The following is a 27,125-nucleotide window of genomic DNA, read 5'->3' as shown; positions in this document are numbered from 1 at the left end:
AACCTTACGTTTCTTCCAGATGTCTTGAGTTTTTTTTTCATAGTAGAGCTTGTAGCACCCAAAAAAGCATATTTTAAAGCACCAATTGTGCAAGCCACACCTCTCTGCGGAAAGTTCTAAAAGACATATTGACTAACGAAGGTTAGGCATCAGGAACAAAAAAGGATGCAAAAAAAACTTTTATCCTGATCTGACATCGGTCATTCATCACGTCAGCGCCTAAATGTTCCTTCTTGTCCGTACGCTGCCGTTGACCGGGTCCCAAAAGAAACCAGGCGACAAACGATAAGGAAAATGGAAAACTGTGACTTGAAAACATTATGGGCTTGGGTTTCGGTTACGAAATCCCTCCCGAGACTAGCAAGCGAGAGAGAGAGAAAAAAAACGGAACGAACAAAACTTTATCACAACGATAACCCGATGTTGGAGAACGAGGTGACTAGCACCTTCTGGTCATCAGCACAATCTTTCGTCCGTTGGATTTTGCGTTTATTGAAAAACCGGCACAAAAAATGAAACACACACACACAAACACAATCTGTAACAATTTTAACGAACGTAAGAAAATGACCAATCTTGATGGACAGGGAAAGAAAAAAAGGAAGCAAAAGAAGTCGGGTTTCTAAATTAATATTTGTCAGCTCGATAAGAAGTCCTGAGGAGGAGGTCTCACGCTGTACGGAGTAGGAATTTTCGGCACTTGGTTCGGTGAGCGATACAGGCACACGTACACAACTTTCTCAGAAATGTTGATCTTGCTGAAGGGTATTTCATGCAAGGTTTCGTATAGATGAAACCGCCCTGCGGTTTTCCGTCCCCCGTCTCTCGGCTACTCACCACATTATCTGCTACTGTTTCCACGCTTAGTTTTCGTCTTTTGGAGCAAGTTTTCCTCCAGCGCTCCTTGGTTGTTCGTCAAGCCTTTTTGGCGAAAGGAGGAAACGACGTGGTGAGGCAAACAATAGCATAAAACACGAAAAACTCCAGAAACAGCAGAGCAGCGTCTTCCCGAGAGGCCGTTTTTTGTACATTTAGCTCTCTATGTGTGTGTGTTTGTACCTGGAACGTTACCGGGAACCTACCGGGGTGACGCAAGTGTTTGTACTGAGGGTTTTCCGAAACTTTTTCAACCTTAACTTCTGTCCCTCTCTCTCTCACATGTTTGTGCTCATTTTTGGTGGGTGACACTCGAGGGCATACCGTACAAAGTCGTGCACACACACACATACAAAATGGAAAACTTTACGTTGAAGAACGAATCGCCTCACATGGGACAAAAAAAGAGGGCAAGAAAAATAGACCAAACATAAAAAGGGAAAAGTATTTAAGAAGATTCACACAACAACGTTCACAGCCGGCAGCAAAAGCCTGCAAAACCAGTTTTCTGGATGGTTTGGTTTGGCAACAGAAGCGCGGTGATACGCGGAACCCAATTTCTTTCTGTTGCTTCCCACAAAGCGAATGTAACAGGTCGTTCGGCCATTCGACAGCGTCTGTTAAGTTAATTGCTGACGGTATTGAATCACATAATTGGTGAATGTGTGATAACGATTATAAAGTTACATTTGAGCGTGTGACGGTAGGGGAAAGCTCTTGATCGAAGGCGACGAACAAGAAAAACATAAGTTAATAAATTTCTGCTCTTTTTCATAGTTTTACTTACTTATTTTTGTTCGATTTTATTTTCTTATCGCACCGTCACGTCTTAAGTCGAGAAATAAAGTCAACCCCATTCGGTTAGTCGTCGTGCTCGGTGTGATAGCCGTTTCCTATTAAGCGCTTTTTCGCAATTTTCTCCCAACAATCTGTTCCTCTCGGTTTCGGTTCGACCGCGCACCGCAGCTTGTCCAGCTTTTCTCCGGCTTCTTTGTATTGTACTGCGACTTCGACCCCCGAAGCGCCACAGTTTCCCACGACGGTTTGCAAAACTGCTGTCAGCCAGCTTCCAGTTTTCTCTCGCAAGTTTCTGGTTTTGTTTTCCCTTCTTTTTTGTTTGCGGTTGGTTTCTGAGATATTGCATTTTCCTCCTTCGACGCTTGCTGGGACGGGGTAGGGGAAAAAGGACGTTCGCGAGAGGTCGCTGTGAAGAAGGTGCTTTAGCTCTAGCTTTTTGACGTCTTAAAGGTTTTGTTTTTGGGGGGGAGGAGAAGGATTCTGGTGGTCAGGGTGGTAAGGCTGGTTCAATTTCAACCACACTGGGGTAGTATCCGGGGGGGAGGGGGGGGGGGGCGGTTCGGAACCGATCCAAATTTCCTATCGCATTTGTTCGCGCACCGGGGCTACAACTTTTTTAGTCGCCCTGTACGATTTTTTGTTGCGCTTCGGGTTTCGGTTGATTTCCGCTGGGTAATGGATTCCCACCACCAATAGATGCTACAGGCACACGGGCTGGTGAAACGGGCGTGGAAAGGAGGGTGTTTTCTTTTTCGTCGTCTTGAATAGCGGCCACAATACAGTAGCAGCTGCTTGATGGCCGCCGGCTGTAGCCAAATGTTTCGGCCTCGACGTCGTTGCCCGTTGTTTACGTTGTTTGTCGGTGTGGGGGCAATTCGTTTGCTTCGGTTTTGCACTGGCTGCTGGAGTGAAATTTGACTTTTCTACTGGTCGCGTTCACATTTACGCGCTTGCTGGTGGTGGAACGAAAAAGCTACCGCGTACAGCGAATTTTCTTTTTCCCATTCTTTTGTACGGTGGTGTACAGATCAAAGTCTTTGGCGTGGTACGGCAAGTACAATAATTGTCGTCTGTGTGGTGGCAGCAGTTTTAGTGAAGGCTAGAACACAAGCTTGGTGTTTGGTTTGTTGCTGTGAGTAAGTTTTCCCCGTGGAGGAAAGATGTTAATGTTTTTAGAGTAGGTTTCGGTAGCTTTTGAACAGTTTAGATTGGATTAAAGAAAACTTATTAGAGTTTCTATTCACAAGTCTTTATATTGTTATTTTTAATAAGTTTTTTATGACTGGCAAGAATTCTTAATTGGATTGGAAAGCTTTGCTTACTTACCTCTTCGTTAGTACTTAGACAAGACACTGAAAGAACTCCTTATGTTACAGAAATTGCCTAAAACTAGGCGATCTGTCTCTCGGTATTCACGCTGGCAAATTGAAACTTCATTCTTATAAAATACATTTTCCTCAAAGAAAATACAATGAAAATTTATACAAGATTGCTTCATTTTTCAATATCACAACTCAATTTGCATGAATTTCACAAATTTAGGCGCTCTTGATTTCCATAATTTAAAAGACTTGAAGAATTACCGTATTTTATTCCTACAAGTATGCAATTTTAAGACATTACTATAATTTAAGGGAATTAAATAAAAATAGCAGTTAACAAAATTGTATCTACGCTTATTAAGCGTATCATTTACCTTGAGATGACCCTCCCACAAGACGAGATTCGTCTATCGACATTGAACAAAATGAAAAGTTAATCGATGACAACGAAGAGGGTCGTTCGTTAGAATAACTAAGTGGATCACAAGCGAGAAAGAAGAAAACAAAACCCAATATTAAGCAAATGGATGTAAGAAGGGGAAATAAATCAACCTTCGCTGCAGGTTACTGAGGACACGGCGCGACCTCTTCGGGGAAGGTTTCGCCCAAGAGCTGAAGTGAAAATCTTGCTGGCGACGCAAAAGCCTCCGCAAAAGGGGGGGGGGGGGGAGTAGTGTTTAATTTACGTCGAACTCGATATTCCTCAGTATCGGACCATCATCCATCATGTGGAAGCGAAAAGGGACAAGAGTTTTTTTTCTGTTTCACTCTCTCCCTCTCTCTCTCTCTCTCGCTCGCGCTCAGCCCTCATTGCCATTATCACCATATTTCGGGCAGGGAACCATTACGAAAACGAATGGCCCTGTGGATTCGCACAAGGTCGCCACACCAGCCCGAGAGTTAATGGGTTTCGTCGATGATGAACCCGTGGACACGGGCGTGTGTGTGTGTGTGAGTGTAGGCCGAGTAGATAAGTGCGTGAGAATATTCTACTCTATTCCCTTGGCGGTGGGAGATCTTTCGGACTGGGTTGCGGGGATGAATTGTTAGGCAAGTGCAACCGAATAAATTACACGATTAAATATTCATTTCGAATTTCGATCCTTTGCGCTCGCCGGATCCTAGAAGTCGGATCTCGGAGCAAGCAATTCCAGCGCCCGCCTGTCGTTAGGAATATTGATGCGCATAGCTTTCGAGCCCTGTCTCTTTGGCAATTTTTCCCCGAGCTTATGGGACGGGGTGAATCGAGGGAAAGGCCGGCTGGAACGGTGGCGATCTTCACGCTGCCTGTTTGCATTAATTCGTTTCCATCACCTGCAGAAGCATCTTATCGCTGGCCACCGAGAAGCGACGGACGGACGGCAATGATTGCTTCGCAATAAAACCGGTCGGATATCCGGACGAAAATCAGCTGGAAAAGTGCAGCGGTTGGCTGGAAGGGAAAGGAGAGGCGGGAGTTTTCCATCGGGTGGGAGGAAATTATGCGTGTAAATTATTGAACGAGCCAGAAGAACCTCCGCCGGTGTTTGCTGGGTTTTGAACGATTTTACGGCGACACGAGAACGACACGTTCCATATGCTGCCAGCAACCAACATCGTCCTTCCGATAAGAACCTTCCGGATGAGCCAAGTCTGTGTCTGTGTGTGTGTCGGAAGCTGTTGCTTTATGGATGATGGGTTTTGATAGGCTTTTTGACGAACTTCACCGTCTCAGCTCGTTTCGCTTCTTGGAGCAGCTCATTTAATTTTCACGCCATAATAAATAAAGAGCAACGACGGCAAGCTACGGCTGGAAAATGGCTGCCGAAATTACCTGCGTCACCTTTTGCCGGAATCTTGCGTTTTGGGGTGCAAAATTATGTGGAAGCTATTTTGATTTGCTTTAAAACTCTCCAATGCTCCCAAGAATGGGGAGCTTTTCACAGCCGATGAGACCTTAAGCTTATTCGCCCTCATTACCATGAAGATCAAATCAGGCCGGGGGACCGGGAAATGTTTTCCCTGAAGTATCCTCACCCCATTTGGGTGGGGATGGGAAGCAAGGATTACTATTTGAGTACGAAGTGTTTGTTTTGTGTTGTTTATTTATGTTCAATAGCTTTAACGCGCGCTGCCCGCTTCATCCTGTGCTGGATGGAAATTTGATTTTCCCACACTATAGCAAGCTGCCCCGTCAGAGGTGGTAGGAGGGAGCGGAACAATCAGTGCGAAACCGGAAATAGGATTTGTACGGTTTATTTTACGGCATCTGTCACGGTTACGGGCAAGCCGAATCGGGCCGTAATCAATTATGTTGAGATGGAGGACGAACGAAAAAAAAAACGACTGTGGCATAGCCACAGGGTAGAGTAAATATGAATTCAATTATGTGGTGAATGTGTTTCGTGGGAGGATATTGGGGAAAACAATCTGAGAATAGTTGCGTGTTGAACCGGGAGGAAGGGGAATCGGATTTGAATAGAAATTAATACGATAGTTCATCAAGAATCGTAGCTTCCCACACTTGCTGAGCAGAGTAATCCCACTAATTAAGAGAAATAGTGTATTCACGCCTGAAGGTATGCAATCTGCATGATAAAGAACGTTCAAAGGACTAAGCAAAGCGTTATTAGCAGGAAGAAAATCAGGAGAGAAAGCCTTTATATACGATCAGTTTGTGAAATAATTAATCATATGGCCTGGCCCGGAATTGATGACTTATCCGAAGCAAATAATTTTTAAATGAGTCTCCATAAATTATTTATTTTCTCTATGCTCCCTCTACCCACTAGAAGCCTATCGAAAGCTAACAGAAACCTAAGAAGTAATTAAGAGAAAGCAAAGCTTCATTCCAAACGCAGTTCCCATCGGTTGATAAAAATCTGCTTTCCAACACGTTAACGTCTAGTTACAGCGTGAAATTAACGTTCCCTGGTACACTTTACGCGGCCACGAATTGAATTACGGGTTTTTCGTGTGAACAACAGCGTCGCGGTGGTGGTCAGTGGTCAATGTTCGGCACAAACTGTTACCGTTTGATGAACGGTAGCGAGTTAAGCGCTGGACAGAACGGTTCGGTAACAAATGAAGCACAAAAAAAAATGAAAGGCATACCGAAGGGGGCCAACCCTGGGCGGTGGTTGGCCCAAAGCAAAACAAACACAGCACGAAAATACACACGACAACAGAAACCAGCTGGGCAGTGTTCGGAAAATTTAATTATTATGACAAACGGCGCGTCACAAACACGCTTCCATTCCTTTTTTTTTGGTCTGGAGGGATCTCGCACTCTCGTCTCTCCCTCTCTCCATTCCCTCGCAGACGTTTACATAATATCACTTCATCAATTTCATCCCCAAATGAAGGAGGGCAGGCTCACACAAAAAAAAAACCCGCCCGTAGCGTAAAAATCTCGACGTGCGTGCGGTTTTGTCATGAAGGTTTTTGGAAAGTGCCTGAGCGTCGGCCTGTTCTCGTCCGTACGCGGGGATCCTTAAAGGGAAAGTAACGCCAGGCACAGCGCGTCGGGCTTGAGGATTTTATTTAAATTTGTTTATTGATTGGATTCGGTTTTTAGGTATGTGAGTTAGCTTTATTTTTATAGGATCGATTTAGGGTTTTTTTCTTGGGGATAAAATATTTGCAAAGCACAAACGAAGTGTAACTGGCCGTCAGTGGTAGAAAGATGAAAATCGTATGAAAAAGGAGCCCTTAACCCACCTTTCGCAGTTTTGATTAATCCGGTCAGCGGTTAAATAATTGTATTTTCTGCTCTTCTCTTTTCATGACCTAACCATCGTGCCATCGTTCAATGGTGTTCTTAATCGTTTATCGAAACACAAAACAGGGGCTTTGGCAAGCAAGGATTCCAATGTCAAGGTAGGTTTTTTGTTGTGATTCTATTACTCTTTTTTGAATTTCTTTTTGCTCTCTTTTACGGATTTCTTATCAGATGCTTCATTTTGTCGACTTTTTATTATTTTTATTATTATTTAAACTATTGATCTCCTTTAGATTGATTATTGTGTAAAAGTTTGATTATTCTCTGCATTTCATACTGATTTATTTGGTTATTTTCATATTTTATTATTTTTTATAATCCTTTGAATTTTTATCTCTTCTTTATTTTTCTGCATTCACTTTTTTCTTGTCCAATCTTTTAAAGTTTTTTCATTATTTTTTTAACCTTGTTTGTATATCGTAATAAGATTTTCAGTCGTTTTTTTTTTTGGTTTTGTTCGTTATGTTTCTTCTTTTATATTTTTGGTGCTTTTTTAACGACTGTCATATGAAGTTTTTAACTTACACTTTGGTTTTCCTCTGCATTACTCTCTTGTTGTATGTTTTATATTGTTTTCTTATTTACAAATGTTTACTTAAATGTCACTTTCTAATTTTCTTCTTTCTTTTGCAGTTTGTTCCTTTGTCGTTCACAAACGATGTCACGAGTACGTTACCTTCAAGTGTCCGGGTGCGGATAAGGGAGCAGATTCCGATGTAAGTACAATCGTTTTACAGCTTACCTACAATAATCCAGTATTATATTGCCACAGCAAGGAGAAGAAAATCTGTTCCTTTGTAAATTATTTTTTGCTTTTAAATTAGAATCTCACGTGAAAGCTAGAAAATGTTTTGCTCTTCGATAGCCTTCGTTTTATGTTTCGCGCTAATAGATTTATCTATTTATTATCTGCAAAGCGTTGCGATGGAGCTAAATTAATTTTGGATCGCGGTATGCGTTTTTGCTTCGTTTGTGGCAGATTCGCTCAACTCGTTCCATAGTTTTCCTGCTTTTCCACCTCAGTCCTCATTTTACCAGCTCCTTCTCCCAGGCTCGGAATAAAAATAGCTTCATCCAAAGGTTAATCTTACCGGTTCTTCCAGCACGGAAAATCTTACGGCACCGGTGTTTGCTTTTTTTCTTCTTCTTCTCTCTCTCTCTCTCTACTCACTTTCCTGTTCTTCGCTCAATTTGTTTTACGACCCCTTTTTTCGCAGTGGGGTCGGGTCTCCTTAGTCTTTTCGTGGAAGTGTAATTTATGTTTTATTTTGACTATCCACCCGGGGTCCACCGTGACCGTGCTGTGCATACTTGTTCGTTTTTGCATTTAATTTAACAAATCATCTGCGGACCTGCCTGTGGACGATGGTTGCTGGTGCGTCGCTGGTTCGGCTGTGTACCATTGGCCGTTGCAGTGATTTTAGTATTTGTTTTCTTGGCTGTTGGGCCTTTTTTCTGCTTTCACTCTCTCTCCCCCAACGTTGAGGATCGTTTGCGTTCGCTAATTGAATGAAACGGTTAACGGGCGGTAAATTAACTCTCGCCAACAATGAAATATGATGCACAATGAATTGTGCAAGCCGTGCGTTGCGATGACATCTGGAATGTAACGTACCGTTTGCGGCATTATCACTGCTACCTATCGGGGCGAGTGAAGACCCAAAAAATGCTTCAGAATATTATAAACTGTACCGGTTTTTGTTTTCCTCTCAGCAAACCGAATAAACTTTCACCATTAATCCAAGCACCTAATGAAGTGAAAATACGTGGTAATTAGTTTATCCTTTGAATGCTTTATTCCGAGCCTTCCGAGCCAATCCCTCCCGAAAAAAAAGAAGCAACAGAAAAGTGACCCACAAAAGCTCTCCACCGTGTATTGTTTCGATCCAATGCGTTGTTTGTTCTAAGCAGGATTAATTTGATTCATGCTCTATTGTTAACAGTTTGCTTGTTTTTATAAATAAATTATCGCTATTAATTATCGCAGCGAAGCTTTTCTTTCTTAGCACAGGAAACGAGGATTAGTGTAGGTAGTAATAGGCCAATCGCGACCCGAGCTTGTAAAAAGAATGAACATAATGAGCACTTTGTTATCTACAATTTATCACACGTGTGTTTTTCCTCCTTCGAGCGTTTGTTATGCATGACCTGAGCGCGTGAGGATGGTTCCATTTCGATGATATAGTATAGAAAATATAAAAAGAAGTAACTTAGTTTATAGACGAATCTTGCGATAGCGTTTCTACCTAGCGAAGTGAGTTGTTCTTATTGCTGAGTGGTCTTCTGAGGATGCCTTTAGAATAGAGGGACATGTGCTGGCTTGAAGCATCGTGTCAAATGTTTGATTGTTTGTAATTCTTTTCCTGCTGATGCTGCTGTGTCTGAGACGGCCAATCGGTTTTCCTCTGGTGCCAGATTAGCTTTGAAGAGCAAAAATTAGAAACTAAAATAATAAATAATTGGTTGAAGAGCTCAGGAAAGGTTCCGGAGGACGCTACGATTTGCTACGTTTATGTGTGTGTGCGCTATAGAATAGAAAACAATAGAATAGAGTTTTGCTGATTATAGCTTTACGTTATGTTTTGTTACTCAAAAAACCTATGCACAAATCATTTTATTTTTTCCGAAAGTCATTTGAGTAATTTTTTTTTAATTATTTCTCATTAATTTATAATTTAAAATAAAATATCTACTACCTGACAAACCGGAAAAAGATATCTCAAGAAATTGATTGTTTCTTATCCTGCTAGCTTTTTTTTATTCATTTGCTCCTTTAGCAGATTGTAGAATCGAAGCGTAATCGTGAATTTCCGTTTGTCAAACTGTTCTAATGGATCTCCTATTCTTTAATTTTCTTTTTGTTTTAATGATTTGTCATCATTCAACTCCTCAAAATTCACATGACCATCGCAACACTACACCACCCGTCACCATAAACTCCCAACTTCCAACGATTCTGCTAACTAAAAACCACCTACAACGGCGTGCAATTTGAATCATCAAATTCCCTCTTCGATGATACCTGTTGATGCAAAACAAACCAATACATAAATAAATATACATGTTCTCCTACATTTTCCTTTTACCTTCGACCTTTCTCTCACCACGGCGGCGATCATTTGGATTACAAAATATTTAAAAAAACAAACCCGGGCGTGGAAAATACGATGCATGTGATCGTGCAACATAACCTGTCTGTTGTCAAACATAACGATAAATCAAAACAATCCACCAACAAAAACACACAAACACGTACCAACATACCGAAAAACCTCCAATATAGGACACCCGTACCAAGCATGAGTTTAAAGTGTGGACCTATTCGAGTCCAACGTTTTGCGATCACTGTGGTTCGCTGTTGTACGGTTTGATCCACCAGGGGCTTAAGTGTACAGGTAAAGATCTCACCATGGTTTCTTGACGTTTGTCTTTTATTTGTTCCATTTGTTTCCGTTTTTCGCTGTAAAATCTGTCTGTCTTTCTCCCCTTCCTCCGTGTTTTTCTTCCTGTTTCCCCCTGTTTTTCCATGTCCTATGTGGCGCTAGCTTACACTCGTCCCACTTTCTGTCACTTTTCTACTGTCTCTCTCTCTCTGTTTAAGACTTTTGTCTTTTTACACAACTAACACACAGCTGTTTAACACATCGCCGTACGCATTGGTGTGTTTGTGTTTGAGTATCGCAGATTGACGCATCATTTTCTACACACAAATTATGGTAGCATTAAAGTAAAAAATACCACTATCTACGCTCTCATCGGTAGATTTGAGACAACAGGCAGTTAATACTAATACATCATCACACTTCAATCGACAAACATTGCATTCACTGCATCACCGATAGCACCCTAGTTTTGTGCATTCGTTCGTTGTCCCGTTTTAGCAAAGCGGTGAAACGGAGCTATTTTTGAAACATTTTTCTCGCTCTCTCTCTACTTCTGTATGCTGTTAGCGATTTTCTGCTTTATTTGTTGTTTTTGTCGTTATTTCTTCAACTACTCTTCTCGATCGCTATACGATAACAAGATGTTCTGCACGTGGTTTTACCATTTTTCTTCTTCTTCTTCTATATGTTTTATCTTGCGTGTGAACGTTCTTCTTAAGGAGAGTTTGTTGTTGTTCTCTTCTTGCTTTGTAGACAGTAGTTTTCTAGTGATATAAATAAAACTTCTAAATGTTTTGCTATATGAAATAAGAAACGTGTGAATGAGAGTATGGATGGAATTGTGGTACATTATTTTTCATCTTTTTTACCATTTTACCGTTTTGATATAAAACTGTATGAGGTATTTTTATTTCAAATTGACTTTATATTATTTATGCCATTGATTTCTCTTGTTAAAACTTCATAGTTTGAAGTGTTTTCGAGCTGTTTCGATTGAGTTCCTATTTTTCGTAGCGAGTTTCAACGACTTTTACGCTTCGTGAGAGGAAAACAGAAATAAAAGTTGAACAAACATACCGCACACATGATTGCTTTCCATTCCGAACGATGGTCCTTGTTGATAAGGTTGTCCATATGGGGCAGGGAAACATAAAAGTGGACTGAGTTCGACCGGACTCCAAGCGACTTTCCAAGGACGCAAAGTTCCTATACGAAACGGATGCTCGTCGATGAGTTGAGGAGAAGGTAGATTGGAGCGTAGAAACCCACTGATGGAGATAAAGTTTTCACAGTGAAACAGCTTAATCGAAAATCCATTTTGTGTGGGCAAGTTTTGGTTAAGAAATCATTCACTACAGCTAGTATTTCATCGTATAAAAATTGGTTGATACCACCGAGAATGATGATGCTGACTAGAGACCTTGGGACGATAAATTCCAACAAATAGTTTGAAACAATTTCTCATTACGCTCGATGTTACTACGGTACATCTTCTCACATTCTCCAAGACACAAACAAATTGTGATCTTGTCTCGCCAACGGAACCGTTTCATCGTTACCGCTTCGGTGATTTTTGTATGACAGGTTAGGGGGATCCTCCCTTAACCTTTCTCCCCCCCCCCCCTCATCTATGCATTGTTTATCTAGACGGTCGGTCATCCATTTCCGACAGCTGACAGGTCGAGGGCGACACGATAGGGTTTGCCCGTGAATGAGGTAAACATGGCGGCGGCGGTGGCGGAGGCGATTTACAGACGATAGCAAAAAACGACCCACATCATCACCTACTACAGGAACGACGATCGTCCACTGAGTCGTCTTTGAACTGTAGAGAGGTGTAAGCTATCCTGGTGTGACCATCTGTCACGGGGAGAGATACTTTTTTCTCCAATCCCGCATGAGTATGTTTACGCATCACAGCTTGCCTAGACGGTGACTGGGGCGTTACACACACAAAAAAAAATCGAAGAGGAAGTGCCAAGTCTAAATACCGGCGAACGCGAAAAAAAAAAAGAAAGGCCAGGTATTTACAATCGGCTGTAAACATGGTGTTACCTATTGAGTGGTAACACTCGTACCCTCCGAATATCTATTCTTGACATAGCTGTACGATCGGAACTCCCATAGGAAAGAAAGAGAAAAAGAGGGACAGAAGGCTGTCAATGGATTTTGATAGATATGCCCTCACTCGATAAACTGACTCCCTCCGGCGAGGTGACAATATTCCAGGAAGTGGAACAACTTTCAATTTACGCCCTGTGATCTCCGAAATTACCAACATCCACCGTAAATGATGTATTAAAAGATGTTCAAACTGATGTTAAATAAAGTGTTTACGTGTTGCCGTTAGGCGGCAGATAGGAATGGGCATCGAGCACGAAACGCTAGAAGAGTTGCGATTTGAGCGCCTAGAGCGCTAGCCAGAAGTGTCATCCGATGGACACGAAAACCGCTCCGGACGAGGCGGATCGCTAATTAATGGCGTCTATGGCCTGTGACCATGATTTACCGCTGTAGCCGATGTGCCGGGCAGGGTTTGTATAAACAAGAATCGGGCGGTGGGCTCGGGACGAAAACGGGAAATGTAAATCAGCATCAGGCGGCGACTTGATGAGATGAATGATGTTGCTTCTTGGCTAGTGCACGTTTGTGGATCGCTTTCTTGGGGGCTGTTTGATCATTTGTCACTTGATTAAAAGTGGGTGTATCTGTCTGCTGGCGCATCGCTGAAGGAGCGGCGGATGACAGTTAGTATAGTTAGTTTGAATATAATCTCAATTAGAATTGATGTCAAACCGAAGTTGTTTTGGCGTCTGCTGAACTCTTAATTATGTATTTGGTGATGAAAGCAGATGGCAGATGCAGACACAAAATCTGACTGCAAACAAATCGTTGACAGGTTTGTTGGTCACGACGGTTGAAAAGGTTTTTTTAACTTTCGTTGGTCCAAAGAATTGCATACTTTAAGGCGAATTTTTCAGTCACGCTAATAAATAGGAAACAAGTTTTAGGATTCTAGACTACTTACTGATATATTTCGGACTTGGTATTTCAAGAAAGCAATTACAATAATACATCTTCCCAAGTTCAGTTTTGATCAAATATTCCACTTCGTGTTATTTGCTCAAATTAAGCCAATATATTTATGTCAACAGCTACGATCTTATCGACCGTGAGTCATTAGCGAAGGGAACTGATACGTGCAGCTAAGGAAGGGAGGAAGTAAGATAAGGGCCAAACCGGCGTTCCTCTGTTCGATAAGAAGCGTTAAGGAAGTGTAACATCTTCGATAAGCTCATCGGTTTGCTGATGTTAGCCGTTCTCATATGGCGGGCCCGCGCTCGTTACAGCTGTCGTGTGCGAGATCTGCGTCATCGGCAGCTAGTTTTCGGAAGTTTCGGCACGTTTTTTCGAACACAACGTGAGACACGCGTGTGTGTGTGTCTGGGCATGAGTCCCTCAGCGATGCGTGTAGTTTTGCTTGTAATCACGTTGTGGTGATCGACAACTGGTGAAGTAGGAAGCCGTGTGACACCGGGAAAAAACATGCGTTAAATGATATTGATAGCCCCCTGAACGACAAAAAAAAAAAAAAAAAAAACACAGAAGGAAAGGATTTTTACTTGAGGGTGAGCGGACAAGAATTGTTGTTGAGCGAGCGAGGAAGATTGGTATGCCATATGCCCAAACACGAAGGCGTTACGCAACAGGGACAGAACTTTCAAGCTGATTAGTTTCCGGAGCACTCTTGTGAAGGCTCCAACTGCCGGGCAAGACAACAGAAGGTGAAGGAGAGGGTCTTCCGGGAAGAGGTGCGAGGTCCAGTTCGATAACGAATCCTAAACCGGAACCTTTGGCTCTGGACAGTAGGCGAACGACACTTTCGTTGCGTTTTTTTTATGGGGTCAACCGAAACGAGGTCGCCAGAGCCGTGTCTAGCAATTTTTTGGGAAGCCGAGAAATGGCTTCAGTCGTGTATCGTTTCTTTCGTTACAGTTTCTAAGTGTGTCCTGTGTATCAGTATAATTACTTTTCCTCCTAACATCCCAACTTGTAATGTTGATGTTTGTAACTTTTTCTTTGGAGCGACAACGAACGGAGATAAAGATTCATCTTCCTTCAAGCTAGATAGAAGAGCGAAATAAGCTCAAGCTTCATACAGAAAGTGCGGCTGAAAAGGATGTAACCAAACCCAAATAAAGCAAAACTCGCAAGAAACAATGGCACGAATAGGGGGGGGAGGACAAACTTTTCCCACCCCTGTGAAGCCCCGTGGATCGTGGATGGCTGCTGTCACAGTGGTGTGGGATGTCAACAGTGTCAACCGGCTGACAGGTGACAGAACAATCCGAAAGCTTTCGCAGTGTGGCAGTGAAGGTCACCCGACCCGAATGACTTCTATTTCTCGACCTCCGAAAAACCCTTAATCCACACGGAAAAGGGGAAACGTTTGGCGGAGGAGATTTGGTGGAAAAGCTTTTATCGAGCTGTTGAGCTAGATGTTGCATTTTCCCTTTTTGCTTCCTTCTCGATGTGTTTGAGTTGCGGATTAGCTGAAGGGTGGAAAAAATTGTTTCGATAGCAAGCGATTCGAGGGCTCAAAGAAAGTGATCCAGATGGAATAAAAAGGGCGAATGTGAATGTTGCATCGTTACCAAACCGCAGGAGAAATATGGAGGATCGATCAGATGTAGCATGCGACAAGAATTGCAGCAAACTTTGGACGACTAACTGTATTTTTCTTTGTCTTATTTTCCTTTCCTGACTATTTTAAGTACTTTATTTACTCTGATTGCGTTAATCGAATTTTTCTTTCGGTGTGTGTGAGAATGTGTTGTGAGATGAGTATCTGTGCGTGTGTATGAGCGAATGTTTGAGAGAGTGTTGGTTTTGATGAAATCTACTTACCTGTCAGGGTATCGATGTATCTATTAAGAAGCTGTATGTTCTGAGTCGGTTATTCCAATAACAACCGTTACTAGGCGTCTTGGAGACTAAAGTTTCCAAGGGCGCATTCGTTTTGTAGGATTCTTTCGAAAATATGGCTGTCGACAATGCCTTTTTCTTCTCTTTAGTACAGCTTACAAGTTTCAGAATGAATTAATTACTACAATTTATTATGCAATTTCTTTCAAACTCAGCCAGCTTTTCTACGGACGGTCGTCCCACGCAACTGGGGCTGGCATCGTCCGTAGACAATAAGAAAGAACGAAATAACTTAATAAACGCATTTAATTCTTCCACAAGCAAAAGCTAACAAGCGAAAACACCCTGAAGCAATACGGCCAGGCCGTTCTTTATGAATAAAAAAAAAAAAAAAAAAAAAAAAAAAAAACACCCTGAAACTTGTTTTCTACTTGCACCTGGCCTGTTTTCTCTACTTTCTCTCCCACGATCACTCTCTCTCTCTTCTTCCCCATTCTCTCTCTCTCTCTACTTTTCTCTAGGCACAAAATCCGCACAAATGGCAAGGATACACTTTCATAACACCAACCTTTTGCGATCACTGCGGTTCGATGCTGCACGGGATTGCACATCAGGGTTTAAAGTGTCAAGGTACTACCGATGTGACCGGTCCGGGTCTTCTCTTTCTCTAAACTAGAATAGAATAGCGCGTAACCGTGTGCAGTCACCAGTCACCGGTGTTTACGTTTTGTTTTTCTTTGTCGACATTTTGTTTTGTTTTGAATTTACACTTTGTCACGTGTTTATTTTGCCACGCAAGAATCGAAACAGAAATAGCGAAAGCAGTGCAAATAGTATGGCATACCTTTCACCTACACTCTACTGTCATGAATCTGAAGAAAATTCTCTTGATAAATTCTCATCCACTCTAATTACTTAATATCGCTCGGGATGTGCTAATGTGTCCCCAACACTTGATACATACTCGTTTGAAGGTTTTTGGTTGGTGCAGGGTTTATATTATCATTTCCATTTGGTCTTTTTAATCGGAATGAAGTACTTGATTTTTAACTGTCTGGATGGTTTACTCTTACATGATCTCTACTACCAGGAGATACTATTCGAAGCGGGACTCATAGCTAGATTCCTTTTTATTATACCAGTAGGAAGAGGCGCATTAACAGCACACTTGAAAAGCCACAATCCCTTAACTAACAGCACTAAAAAGTCGTTAACTCACAAAACTGCATACACAAGTGGAGTAAAACTCCCTCAAGACGGACTTGATGCAAGAAATAAACAAGCTTTGAGCTTAGAGATATGGAACAGAATGGTTTATTTAATTTTTCTGACGATTTGTTACAGATCTGACATGCAGATTGCATACCTTAAGGCGAGTTTGACACAGGTGCAAAGAAAACGCGCCTAGAGCTATGCAATTTGCGGATTTATATTATTTGTTTCACCCCATCGAAAGCTTCTAAGTTACTTGTATCAAGGCAGCGCTTTGAGGTCTTTCTGAAACGACTTTTCCTCTGCACATGTCCACCTTTACTAAGATTTTTACACAAGCTGTCGCACACCAAATGTCTGCCTGCGTATGAATGTGTTTTCCTCTGTCAAAAAAAAACAACTTGCACATTTTACGAAACACACCTAGGCACCGGAAGATCGTGTAAAGGGTTGTGCCAGCTAAGCTACTCAATGCACTCACTCTGCATTTTCGTGTCCACTCGGAATGTGATGAACCTCCTACGTGTTGATTGCACTCACCTGTTTTAGAATAGCGAATGGCAAAGTAAGGCAATGTACACTAGAAATGCACAGTAGAAGCAAAACGTTGTTGTCGCAAGACTTTTAGAATAGACTATATGAGTGAGCGATTAGGGGATAATACGAAGCAAAGGGTAAATCTGATTGCTGTGCTATTTTCCTCCGGCATTAACATCTTTAGCGATTTATCATACACCTGAGGCTACTCGGCAAAAAAAAAATCTTCAATTCTCTATGAGGGCTTCAGACCTTTTCTACTTCAACAAGAGCGTCTCGAGTGCGCTGGTGATGCTTTGACATTTCCCGCCGTGACATTTGGTGAACGTATCGGGTAGGTAGGTGACCTACGCATCCGAACTTTTGTCGAAAGGTACATGAACCGTACGAAATGATTATGCAAATTACCGTGCCATGAAGGTGCGTGGGAAATTTATTGGATCAGTCCGGACATTTGCAAACGTCGTCGTCCTCGCCCTCGAAAGGTAAACCTGGAGCGGCTTTAAGTTTTGCTGGTGAATTTTTAAACACAGCAAAAGGGTTCCCGGGGTCGTGAAATATGTTTCCCATTTTACGCTTTGCGCAACACGACCAGCCTTGCCCGGGTCCGATCCTTCTACCGTGTTGGGGTTACGCGTACGAGCAACCGGGCGCCGCCATCGGTATCTCCTGCCGTGCAGTGGAATTGGCCACACGTTCACCGGAAGCATGTGAACGATCATAAATCACTGTGTATTAACTCTCTGAACGAAACGAGCTCGTGCTCAATCGAGTCACGGCCGTCGCTCGAGCTCCCGAGTGGAGTAATCCTTCGAGGGTAGCGAGGCTGAGCGAAAGAGCAAAAGGGACCCGGAAAGCAGCCGCCATGTTCTCGTGGGTCGGAAGTATTTGTTTCGGGAAGACATCTGTAAGATCCTTCCCCCAGTTCCCGAAGGCCCGGAGTGGTGGGGGTTGGAAGCTTGTACGCGCGCAGACACGAAGACGCACGACGGGTGACAAATTTGCTTCCGTTTCGTTCCGCTGCTTAGGGCTGGCAAAAGCGGGAACAACGGAACGCACCGCAACACGTGATGTCGTTCTTCGTTCGAGGAGGAAAACCTGGGGTACTTTCCCACGGTCGGGACCCAAAATGATAGATGGCACCGGTGACGACAGCGTAGCCGTGCGAATGTTATCATAACGCACGCAAAAAGGAGCGGTAGAGGGCTGAAAGATGAGCGCCATGATCGAGGGAATGGATTGCAGAAATGACATGAAATAATTTTTCCTGCTTTTTTGGGTTGTCTTTTTCTTTTTGTACTACCGCACTCGGGATACAGTGTTTGTGGAGTAATTTCAGATGTTTTCTTGGTAAGATTGTATTTTTGTACCGTTGCTTTCGCTAGAATTGTGATTCTGCCAAACTCAATGGAGACGCCCAGTAGTTGGTGAAGTTCAAGGAGACGCCTGGTAGCTCTTGGGATTTACTATGCAAAAAAAAAACGTGACGTTGAAGGTAGAGCCTGTTCGTTCGGGTCTATGATTTATGAACGTAAGCGGAGCCGCCATTGTCTCAAGTGTAGCCCTTTGTTGGGCTTGCTGTTGTTTTTTTTTCATGCAAGTTGGACGATGGCATGGGTCAGCAGTTGTGTTAAATGTTCTCACCTTCGTCCTGTGATGTGATCCCGGTACGGAAAGCCGTTCAGCCGAATCCCGTAAAGTTTTTTTGAATCGTCATGACATTTTTTCCAGAATTGAAAATGAGAAAAGTTTTTGCTGCGGCCGAAGGTTTCTTCACGACGTGAGATGTTTGCAAAGGTGGTATAAAAAAAATCTTGGTTCTAAATCAATGAGGAAAAATGGGTGAAACAGAAAAATTCTTTACTGTTGAAGTTTGTGATTTATCAAATAGCTCACAGTTCTAGACGAGCGTGCTTGCGTACGACAGACAGCCGAGATCGTTCGAATGTCTGCAGTGGCTAACGATTAGCTACGCAAGGACAGGAAAATAATGTTTCAATCAAACTCCAAGTCCCATGATGGTTCGCCCGCAGCAGCTAGCATCTAGGAGTCTCTCCCATACTCCGCGCTAGTGAGAAAGTAGGCCAATGGATGTAGAGTAATGCTATGCCTTGAAGGAAATGTGGAAAATCAACTCGATGAGTTTGTTTATTTTTTGACATCGTTAAGGAAAAACAGATAGAGCGTTTCTCCCTTCAATGAAGTAACTCCATTCCGGGAGCAAAAGACCACACAAGAAAAGAGGACAAGGGATCCAGAATTTGCGTGCCCTATGAGGATAAATCTTCCAGGCAAACAGTTCCAGCATGATAACGATGGCCAAACAATGCGAGCAGATTGTGTTTCGGCACGCGTTCAATAAACGTGGTGAAGGTGAACACTGAAAAACGGATGTGACCGTTCGGAAGAGTTCCAAATTGAGGGCTTTGGGGTTTTTGCAAGCTGGGAACAATCTGTACGAGACTACTGGCAGAGGACAACTTAATATTCTGTGCCATTTTTCCGCTGTGGGAAATCCTTCATCGGGTTCGGGGAGATTTTATGCAAAGCTCGGCAATCCGATTGCTTGTTAAATTGTTGCCACCGACCTTGTTGTGAGCCCGTGTCCCGAAATATTTCCCCGAACAAAATGGGTCAACGTAGAGCTCCAGCTAGTTGCGTCTAAATCCGGCAGGCTTTCGGGTTTGTGTATAATTTTCGTAGCCATTTCAGGGTTAATGCGTTATGCGTTGGGAGAAACAGACCTGCACCGTACACAGCACAACCCTGAGAGTTAGGGAGCTTGATTGAAATTGATCAGTTTAATTTAAACAATTTCCGAGCCGGCGCTTCATAGGATGGCGCTCGCGCATCTTTTGTGGATTGCGTGTCTTGCGTCCGACTGCCGCCGACAGCCAGCCCCATGTTCATCAAATTCGGGACGCTTATTGACTACGACCAATAAAGGCATAACCGCAACTTTCTCTGTCTCTCTCTCTCGGTAGGCTGCTAGGCCCGGGCCGCTACGTTTAGTCTACTGAACCGTGAAATTACGCCCAAGACCGTTTTTCGGAAAAAGGGTTTTCTGTCTTCACAGCTAGGACCCGCGGGTGGTGAGCCGATTCCATAACCAGTGCGCAGACAGTTGATGGAGTCTCGTTTTGACAGGAGCGCAACAATTGCCGTAGGTTGTTGAATAGAACTTCCCATTTGCCAGTTCAATATCCAGCGAAAGAGACACTCCAAGGGATTTCCTATCAAGCGAATGGGGTCCGCTCACACCCACACACACACTTTAGCAAACTTTGGCCACCCGCCGTGTCGTGTCGAATGCTGGCAAGGGTGTGCGAACGATTAGCGTACACCCGGGTTGGCGCTACGCTAATAGAAGGCGCTTTTATTTATCGACAAACAACTGTCATCAATGCCAGTGCCTCCGTTGTCGAGTGGGAGGGTTACGTTCGTGCTGTTTGTGACGGAAGAGAGAGAGAGAATGTGTGTGCCAGAAACAGCACGGTACACAGTGCGGTTCGACAAATATTGCGGCTAGCGCAAACAAGCCGTTAGAGCTCGTTAGTGCCTAGAGACGGTAGATTTTGAGAGCGAAGAAGATGTGCTACAATAAATTGTTTTGCAGCAATCGTACTTAGCACTTTCCTGTGTTGTTCTAGGTTTGTGTTTCTTATTGTCTGGTATAGCTTCATTAGTTGGGAAGGAAAATGAGTGTTGGTTACTCTTATATAAGGCGAGAGTATTCGTAGGAACCATGGAGCTGATAATTATTAGAGAAAACGATAGGTTCAAGGCGAAAAACACGTCACCAAGAATAAAATACATATTTTTTCTTGAATACAAATAAAACAAAGTTGACAAAATAATCAAAGAAATCTAAGAAAGGAAAGAAATGAACAAATAAATCAGTCATCATCAACGAATGAAACAAAAGTAAATAAAAACAAAAAAATTAGTTAAAACAGTAAAATTAATAACGAAATGAATGTACCATGAAACATAGCTAAACAAAGAATGAGTAAATAAATCAAATTATTGGATTTTTCAAATTAAAATGCTCTGTGAAGTAAAATATTCGATGAAAGTTAAAGAAAATTTTCAAAAGAAACATCTTAAAGCGCTTGCTACAAACCTCCAACGCAAGATAATACTGGAGTAGGGAACACCACAAGACTCCGGGCACAAACAAAAGAAATCGGTGAGAATAAAATGGGAACTCCCATTACCCACAACTGGCGACTGGAGTTTATTTAAATGCGTTCAAGTGGCGCACAAAACTTTTCTAGCATAACGCGCGCGCACCACGGCCAACAATGAGCGTTCCAATGACGATGACGATGATGATGATGATGATGATGATGATGGTAACGATTTTATCTCGGTGTTTTGGCACAATGTTTCAAAATGGTCGGCCAGGACGGTTGTAGCCGGTGCCGGTGTGCATTATCCAATAACGAACGAACATTATCATCGAATTAGGCGTTCGAGTAGGCTTGTTTACAAGTGTGATAAAATCATATTTCGGCCTCACAACCCTAAAACGGTGGTTCTCCCTTTCTTAAAGCTTGTTTTGAGATTTCTTCACGAGCACACACAAACTAGCATTTGTATGGAATCGTTTCTGTACGAGAAGGAAAATTTACATACTGATCCTTCGGTTCGAAAGGGAATGGTAAAAAGCTTAGGAAAATCCTGTAATGGTGCACCGTATTTGTATTTTTATCGTACACAGAACTATGCGATGTGTGCTTTCGGAGGGCATCTTAAATGTCACACAGTGTTTGAGGCAACATTTGCCACACTCGAGATATTTTATGTAGAGCAAACTGTGTGAGGAGATATCTGGAAATGTAAATTGGGATAGTCGTTTGCCTGAAATTAAAGTTCTCAAGCTTAAAGCTGTAAATGTCAGTACGGGAGTCAGTGAGTATCCTTCAGTAGTACCGGAAGACTCTGGTAGAGGGCGCTGCTGAAGAAGATATTACATTAAAGAAGAGTGTTAGGTGCTTAAATCAAGTGGACAGTGCTGCTTATGACAAAGTCATAAAACGGACCAAGAAAATCCTGTAGTTTGCATCCAATTTATCTTCAAATTCCACAAATTGCTCTAAGCTGCGTTTGCTCTGCCGAACACTGTACTACCAGAGGACCAGAAGTCCATACCATCTCAACCGTTTATTCCACCGATTCGTGTCGCTTGTAAATTCGAGCCATCTACGTGCTCCAATTTTCGAATGTCTTGATCTTTGTGGTTTAGGATGGCGAGCAAACGCATTCACCGGGAGGCAGCATAACCTAGCGTGTGTCTGTGCGCACACGTACCAAATGCACAAGCTTAAAACAACAAATGCAACGCAGTAACATAACGCTCCGAGTCATTCCCCCCCCCCCAAAAAAGAAAAACAAACCCCCTGGGGGAATCGAAACCAAAACGCCGTAACTTTTGCCCTAACGATGGTAATAATTGGACTGGTTTCTACTTGCGCATAATGGGAATCGACGGGGATGGGGTTTTTATTTGCCCATGGGTTCTTATTTTTCTCATTCGGCGAACGAAATTCTTCCGCTCGCCGGATACCTTTCGGCCGGGATTATTTCCAGCGCGAAGAAGGATTTCCGGACCGCTTCTTCGTCTTTGCCGGCTGGAGTACTCCTCGTCGTCAGCTTCACTTCCGTCAAATTTACCCAGAACGCAGCGTACCGGCCGTGGTGCACCACACTGCTGCTTCCACGGGAATGGTTGTTTTTCCATTCTTTGGTACGGCATTGGTGGTACGCTGTGCAACACTGTAATCACTGTGATTACATTTCATTGCAGTTTCGTTGCCGGCGGCCAGACAAATAGGTCCGCCGATCGTTGAGGAGGTGGTGCGAGATTGGAGCCAGCGTAAAATCCATCCGAGTTGACGCCAAGTCGTTAAAAACGCAAACGGTAATAGCGCACTCGGAGTAATGTTGCTGCAAGCAGGGTGCATTGACGTTCGAGTGGGATTATGTGCACCTAGAGATGAAATAAACAGCACATCCTTCGATGGAGAGCACTCGGAGAGCTTGGTAAATAATAGTGAACAAAGGGGATCGGTTGCGTAAAGAAAACTCACGCCGAAAAGTTCAATTTCAATTGAAAGTCATTAGTTTAGGGGCTCGCCTTGAAGCAAATAATGATAGCCGCAAAAGTGTCAACGCCCGAAGGAGAGCAATCGAGCTACGCAGAGAAGCTGAACGAAATAATTCGAGTTTTTCTTCTATCGGATTGTCCTTAAAGTTGGAACATGACAGCAAGCGACAAACACATTATCATCCAATTTGCAGATGGAGAAATGCGCCGAAGGGTAGATTGGGGTGTTTTTTTTTTGTGTGATTTTTTGGGCCTTTCAGATAATGAGATGATAATATTGCTTTTGTTCGTGTTCTTCAGTCATTTTAGCTGGAGCACAGTTGACTGTGTGTGAGTGGTCATAATTTAGTTGAACTCTATGAAGTTTTATTGGAAATTATTGGCAATACTTGTAACGTAGCTAAATCGCCTTCAAAGACATAAATCATAAAAACGCCTAAATGTATGCAACCCACATTACATACCACAACATCGTGGCGCTAGGGCGTACATTCACATTTTATGTGCAATTTTGAGGATTTTTATCTTCAAAGCGCCTTTGGTAAGGAATTTTGTCCACCAAATCCTCCCATAATTCACATAATGAGTATTCTCTTGTAAGCAAAGGCACGTAAAGAAAGGGAATGTAATTTCATGTTTTTTCCTTCTTCCCATCGTACTTTCGTGATGAAATGAAACACATGATTGCGATGATACTGCTGCCCGAGACTCCATTTTTCAAAGGATATTTTTTCCGTCCACGAGCGACTGTTTTTCAAACTTTCTTGTCTTCGTCAGACGAGCGGACCACACGAGAAAAAATTCGTGCTTGGGAATAACGGTTTTCTTTTTCTTCTGGGAAGTTACCGGCCACGTTTGTGACAGTTTCCGGTGTTTCCGAAAATGGCCTTCAAAACGAAAATGTAGTAAAATTTGTAGCCGCTGCGAGCATTACCATCAGCATCAAGGCAGGCCGTGTAGCAGTTCCTTTCACTAAATGAACACTTTCTTGCCAAATTGGGCTTTTGCAGAGGAGCAGGATATACCTTTTTAGCTTTTTTGCCTTCAGCCGAGTGTATGCGTGAATGTTTCATCTCATTTAGTTCGCAGTCGCACCTCACACTGGGCGTTCTTCCCAGCACACCCAGGAATTTCCCTTCCTGGCACTAGACAATGCTGGCCAAGGGAAGCGCGCACGAGCGTGGTGGTGTAAGATAATTAAATTTTCCAGTAATGGTAGCCACTTTGGACTTGTCGCCCGTGAAGATGATGATGACTCGCCCCGTGAGGAAGGCAGACGGAACTGAAATTGAAACTCAAAGCTCGGGTAAAGTAGTGTTTATTTTTTCTTCCTCACCCAACAGTTGTGCAGAGCCCGAGCTTTAGTCGCGATCATATAACCGGCGGATGGCATTAAAACGGAAGCGCCCGGTAGTTACCCGGCAGAGGACAAAAAAGGCACGCTGCTAGCCGGGTCCTGAGCACGAGAAAAGCTACGGCTCACCTTCGTTTAACGACTGTGGGTTTCAGGTTTTTTGTGTTCATTCTCCTTAAATTACCGCCGTATTTCGTATGCTGCCGATGGTGCGGGGGATGGGCAAGCCGTGGAGTCACTGTTTGGGTCGTAAAAATCGTGCTTTTAAAGCGATAAGTTCCAACCCAAAGGCGTGGAGAAAAAACAGCACGAAAAAGACAACGCTTAAGTCCTGAGCTGGTTGCATTTGTTTTACGGCGTACTCTCCGCGCTACAATACGCGTGAAATTGTGGGTGAGTGTGGGATTGTGCAGGTGGGCAGGAACTTTATCGTCCCCTATGGTGCATTACCGTTGATGGATTTTCATTCGATTGGATCCACCCGACGACGTGGGATGCATTTTATGTGTCTCGTGCTTTAGAACAAAGCAGTATCTCGGTTTTACAGAACAGCAATTCAGTCTATAGCTGGGGCAGATGATTGCATGGATGAGCAGAAGATTCTGGAGATGATGAGGTGTTTATGGCACGGTTCAGTGTATGATAGTATCGAACGTTGCATAAATGGAGGCGCTTTTTGGAGTTTTTTGCTCTAAGGGATATAAAGAAAGCAATGGAGCCTTCAAAACGCCTAAAGCTATGCAATTTTCAGTATGAAAGAGCTAAGAAGATAGTAGGAAGAATTTACAGGTGATTCAGACTTCATAAAGGACCTTTACCTAAAAGGGAAATAAACTCTTCGTTGATAATTGCATGATGCACAACATAACATAAATATCTCCACTGATCTGTTTGTATTCTTGGTGGACTTGCTCGTGATTGCGTGCCTGCGTGAGTGTGTGATTGGGAGCGTACATTTCAATCCAAATATTTAACTGCTCTATCGCTGTGTACACCATCTCTCTCTAGCCGTCTTCCTGTAAACTCTTGCACTGACCTAGCTCCTCTAGAGCCTAGAGCTTCTCTATCTAATCTGTTCTAATTTTCCAAATTAACCCTTACGCTAAATGTTTAATTAGATGTCTCCTGGTATTACCTGCCATAACCCTTAACAATCTCTAACAAAACTCCAATTAACTCCATTAAAAATTTGATTACTTTTAAATCGTAACTACTACTCGTAATCAATGAGTGTCTGCTCTATCTCCTGTGTTCTCCTTCAATAGATATCTATCTCCATCATCCTTGTGTGGACGCACGTGTGGATGTAGATGTTTTTCGCTCTTTCTACTACTTATCCCCTGCACTCTGCTCTTGATACTTGTCAAAGCTTTTTCTGTACTAAATACATAAAGGCCATACTAAACATTCAGACTTCTGGAGCTAGAAGTAATGTAACTTTTCTTAAATAAACTACCTCCATGATACTAATGTAACCTCAAAAAATGTCCTAAAAATTGTTTTAAGTTAATCTGTTTTTATTTTGATGAAGCTAAACATTCAAATTTTTGAGTTACAATCATGTACAACTTACAACACAAGCTTATGTAAAATAAAACACACGACTACAACATCTTCTCTCACAATTTCACCTTCTGCTATTTTCTCTGTGTTTTCAAACCTGTCTACATATCTACATCTTTGTGCGTAAAAGATTCATGTTTCGAGCTAAAAAAAAACACTGTCGCTAAAACTCACTCTAAAGTAAACACCGTACAAACATCAAATAATAAAAAAAAAATTAAAGAATAGCATTTAAACACATTTTCCGTTCATCTTCATACTCTCGGAACAATTTGCTCATGATCACGGACACATTGCTAATTGCTTTGTATCTCGTTTTTCCATCGGCTTTTCATCGGCCCGCGGCTGGCATCGGTTGATTGGTCGAACACCTTTCCGGCGCAGCATGTGATATGAACGTACACAAACGGTGCGAGGAAAGCGTACCGAACCTCTGCGGATGTGATCATACTGAACGGCGAGGGCGTATCCAGCTGACGATTACGCACTCGGTCGGCAAGCTCAACATTGAAGGTAAGTGACGAACTGTAAGGACACTTTGGTTTACGATAATTGATTTCCACCCGTGGGGAAGAATTTATTCATACCTTTACTCAGGAAGTTTATCCTCGAAATGAATTTCATTTTGAATACGCTCAATTGCAAATCTAATAAAAGCCAGCTGGTTTCAATGCTGGAAAGATTTTTGTTCCCCTTCCTTTATGCCCTCCTACGACCTCTTAGATGGCAGCCAATGCTGTTAACATATTATCAATCAGAAGTGCTTTTAAGAATGGCCCATTCCCTTCCGGGAATGTGTTCCCGTGCCGGTGCAAAGCAATGATCCCCTTTTCAAACGAATCGTATCCGCGCCGGCCAAAAAAGCCGCCGTGCATTTATTATGCCAAATTTATGTACATCACCCATAACAACCTTTCCGGAGCATTAGAAAAGCGACGAGGATTGCGATCCTCATCGTGCTCGGGGAATTCATGCGTGGAAAATAAGCCTTCTCCATTTACAGTGCCTGGGTGTGTGTGTGTGTGTGTGTGTGTGTGTGTTTGTATTTGAATGTGCGATAGAAGGAAAACTGGGGGAAAACAAAAGGTCGTTTGAAGAATATAAACATAGCTGAATGGTTAATGGAGTATTGCAGTATTCCGAGGGAAAGCGAGTTGAAGACGATGATGGAAAAGACGTGGTTTAAGAAACATCAACATCAAGCTGAGGGATAACAATTTTAACGTGCCGGAAGTAGAAGCAATTCAAGTGCTACTCCTCATCCACTGCACCCTTGGAAGCTGGG

The 27,125-nt window shown here is 42.8% G+C and overlaps 1 protein-coding gene across 21 annotated transcripts in view; it reads left to right on the top strand.

The window, feature by feature from the left end:
• LOC118503099 (protein kinase C, brain isozyme-like) overlaps positions 1-27,125 on the top strand; it is a 62,081-nt gene that overhangs the window by 26,774 nt on the left and 8,182 nt on the right. For 20 of the 21 annotated variants that reach the window (XM_036036016.1, XM_036036018.1, XM_036036007.1 and 17 more), the window contains exons 3-6: positions 6,823-6,854; positions 7,390-7,472; positions 10,040-10,151; positions 26,225-26,353. In XM_036036016.1, the coding sequence (XP_035891909.1) occupies positions 6,823-6,854; positions 7,390-7,472; positions 10,040-10,151; positions 26,225-26,353 (356 nt within the window). Of the gene's footprint in view, positions 1-6,822; positions 6,855-7,389; positions 7,473-10,039; positions 10,152-15,586; positions 15,696-26,224; positions 26,354-27,125 lie in introns of all 21 variants that reach the window. The other variant, XM_036036029.1, reaches the window with a different exon arrangement.

This window comes from Anopheles stephensi, chromosome 2 (genome assembly GCF_013141755.1).
Source record: "Anopheles stephensi strain Indian chromosome 2, UCI_ANSTEP_V1.0, whole genome shotgun sequence".
Taxonomy (NCBI): Eukaryota; Metazoa; Arthropoda; class Insecta; order Diptera; family Culicidae; genus Anopheles; species Anopheles stephensi.
This window is presented reverse-complemented; position numbering and strand designations above follow the sequence as displayed.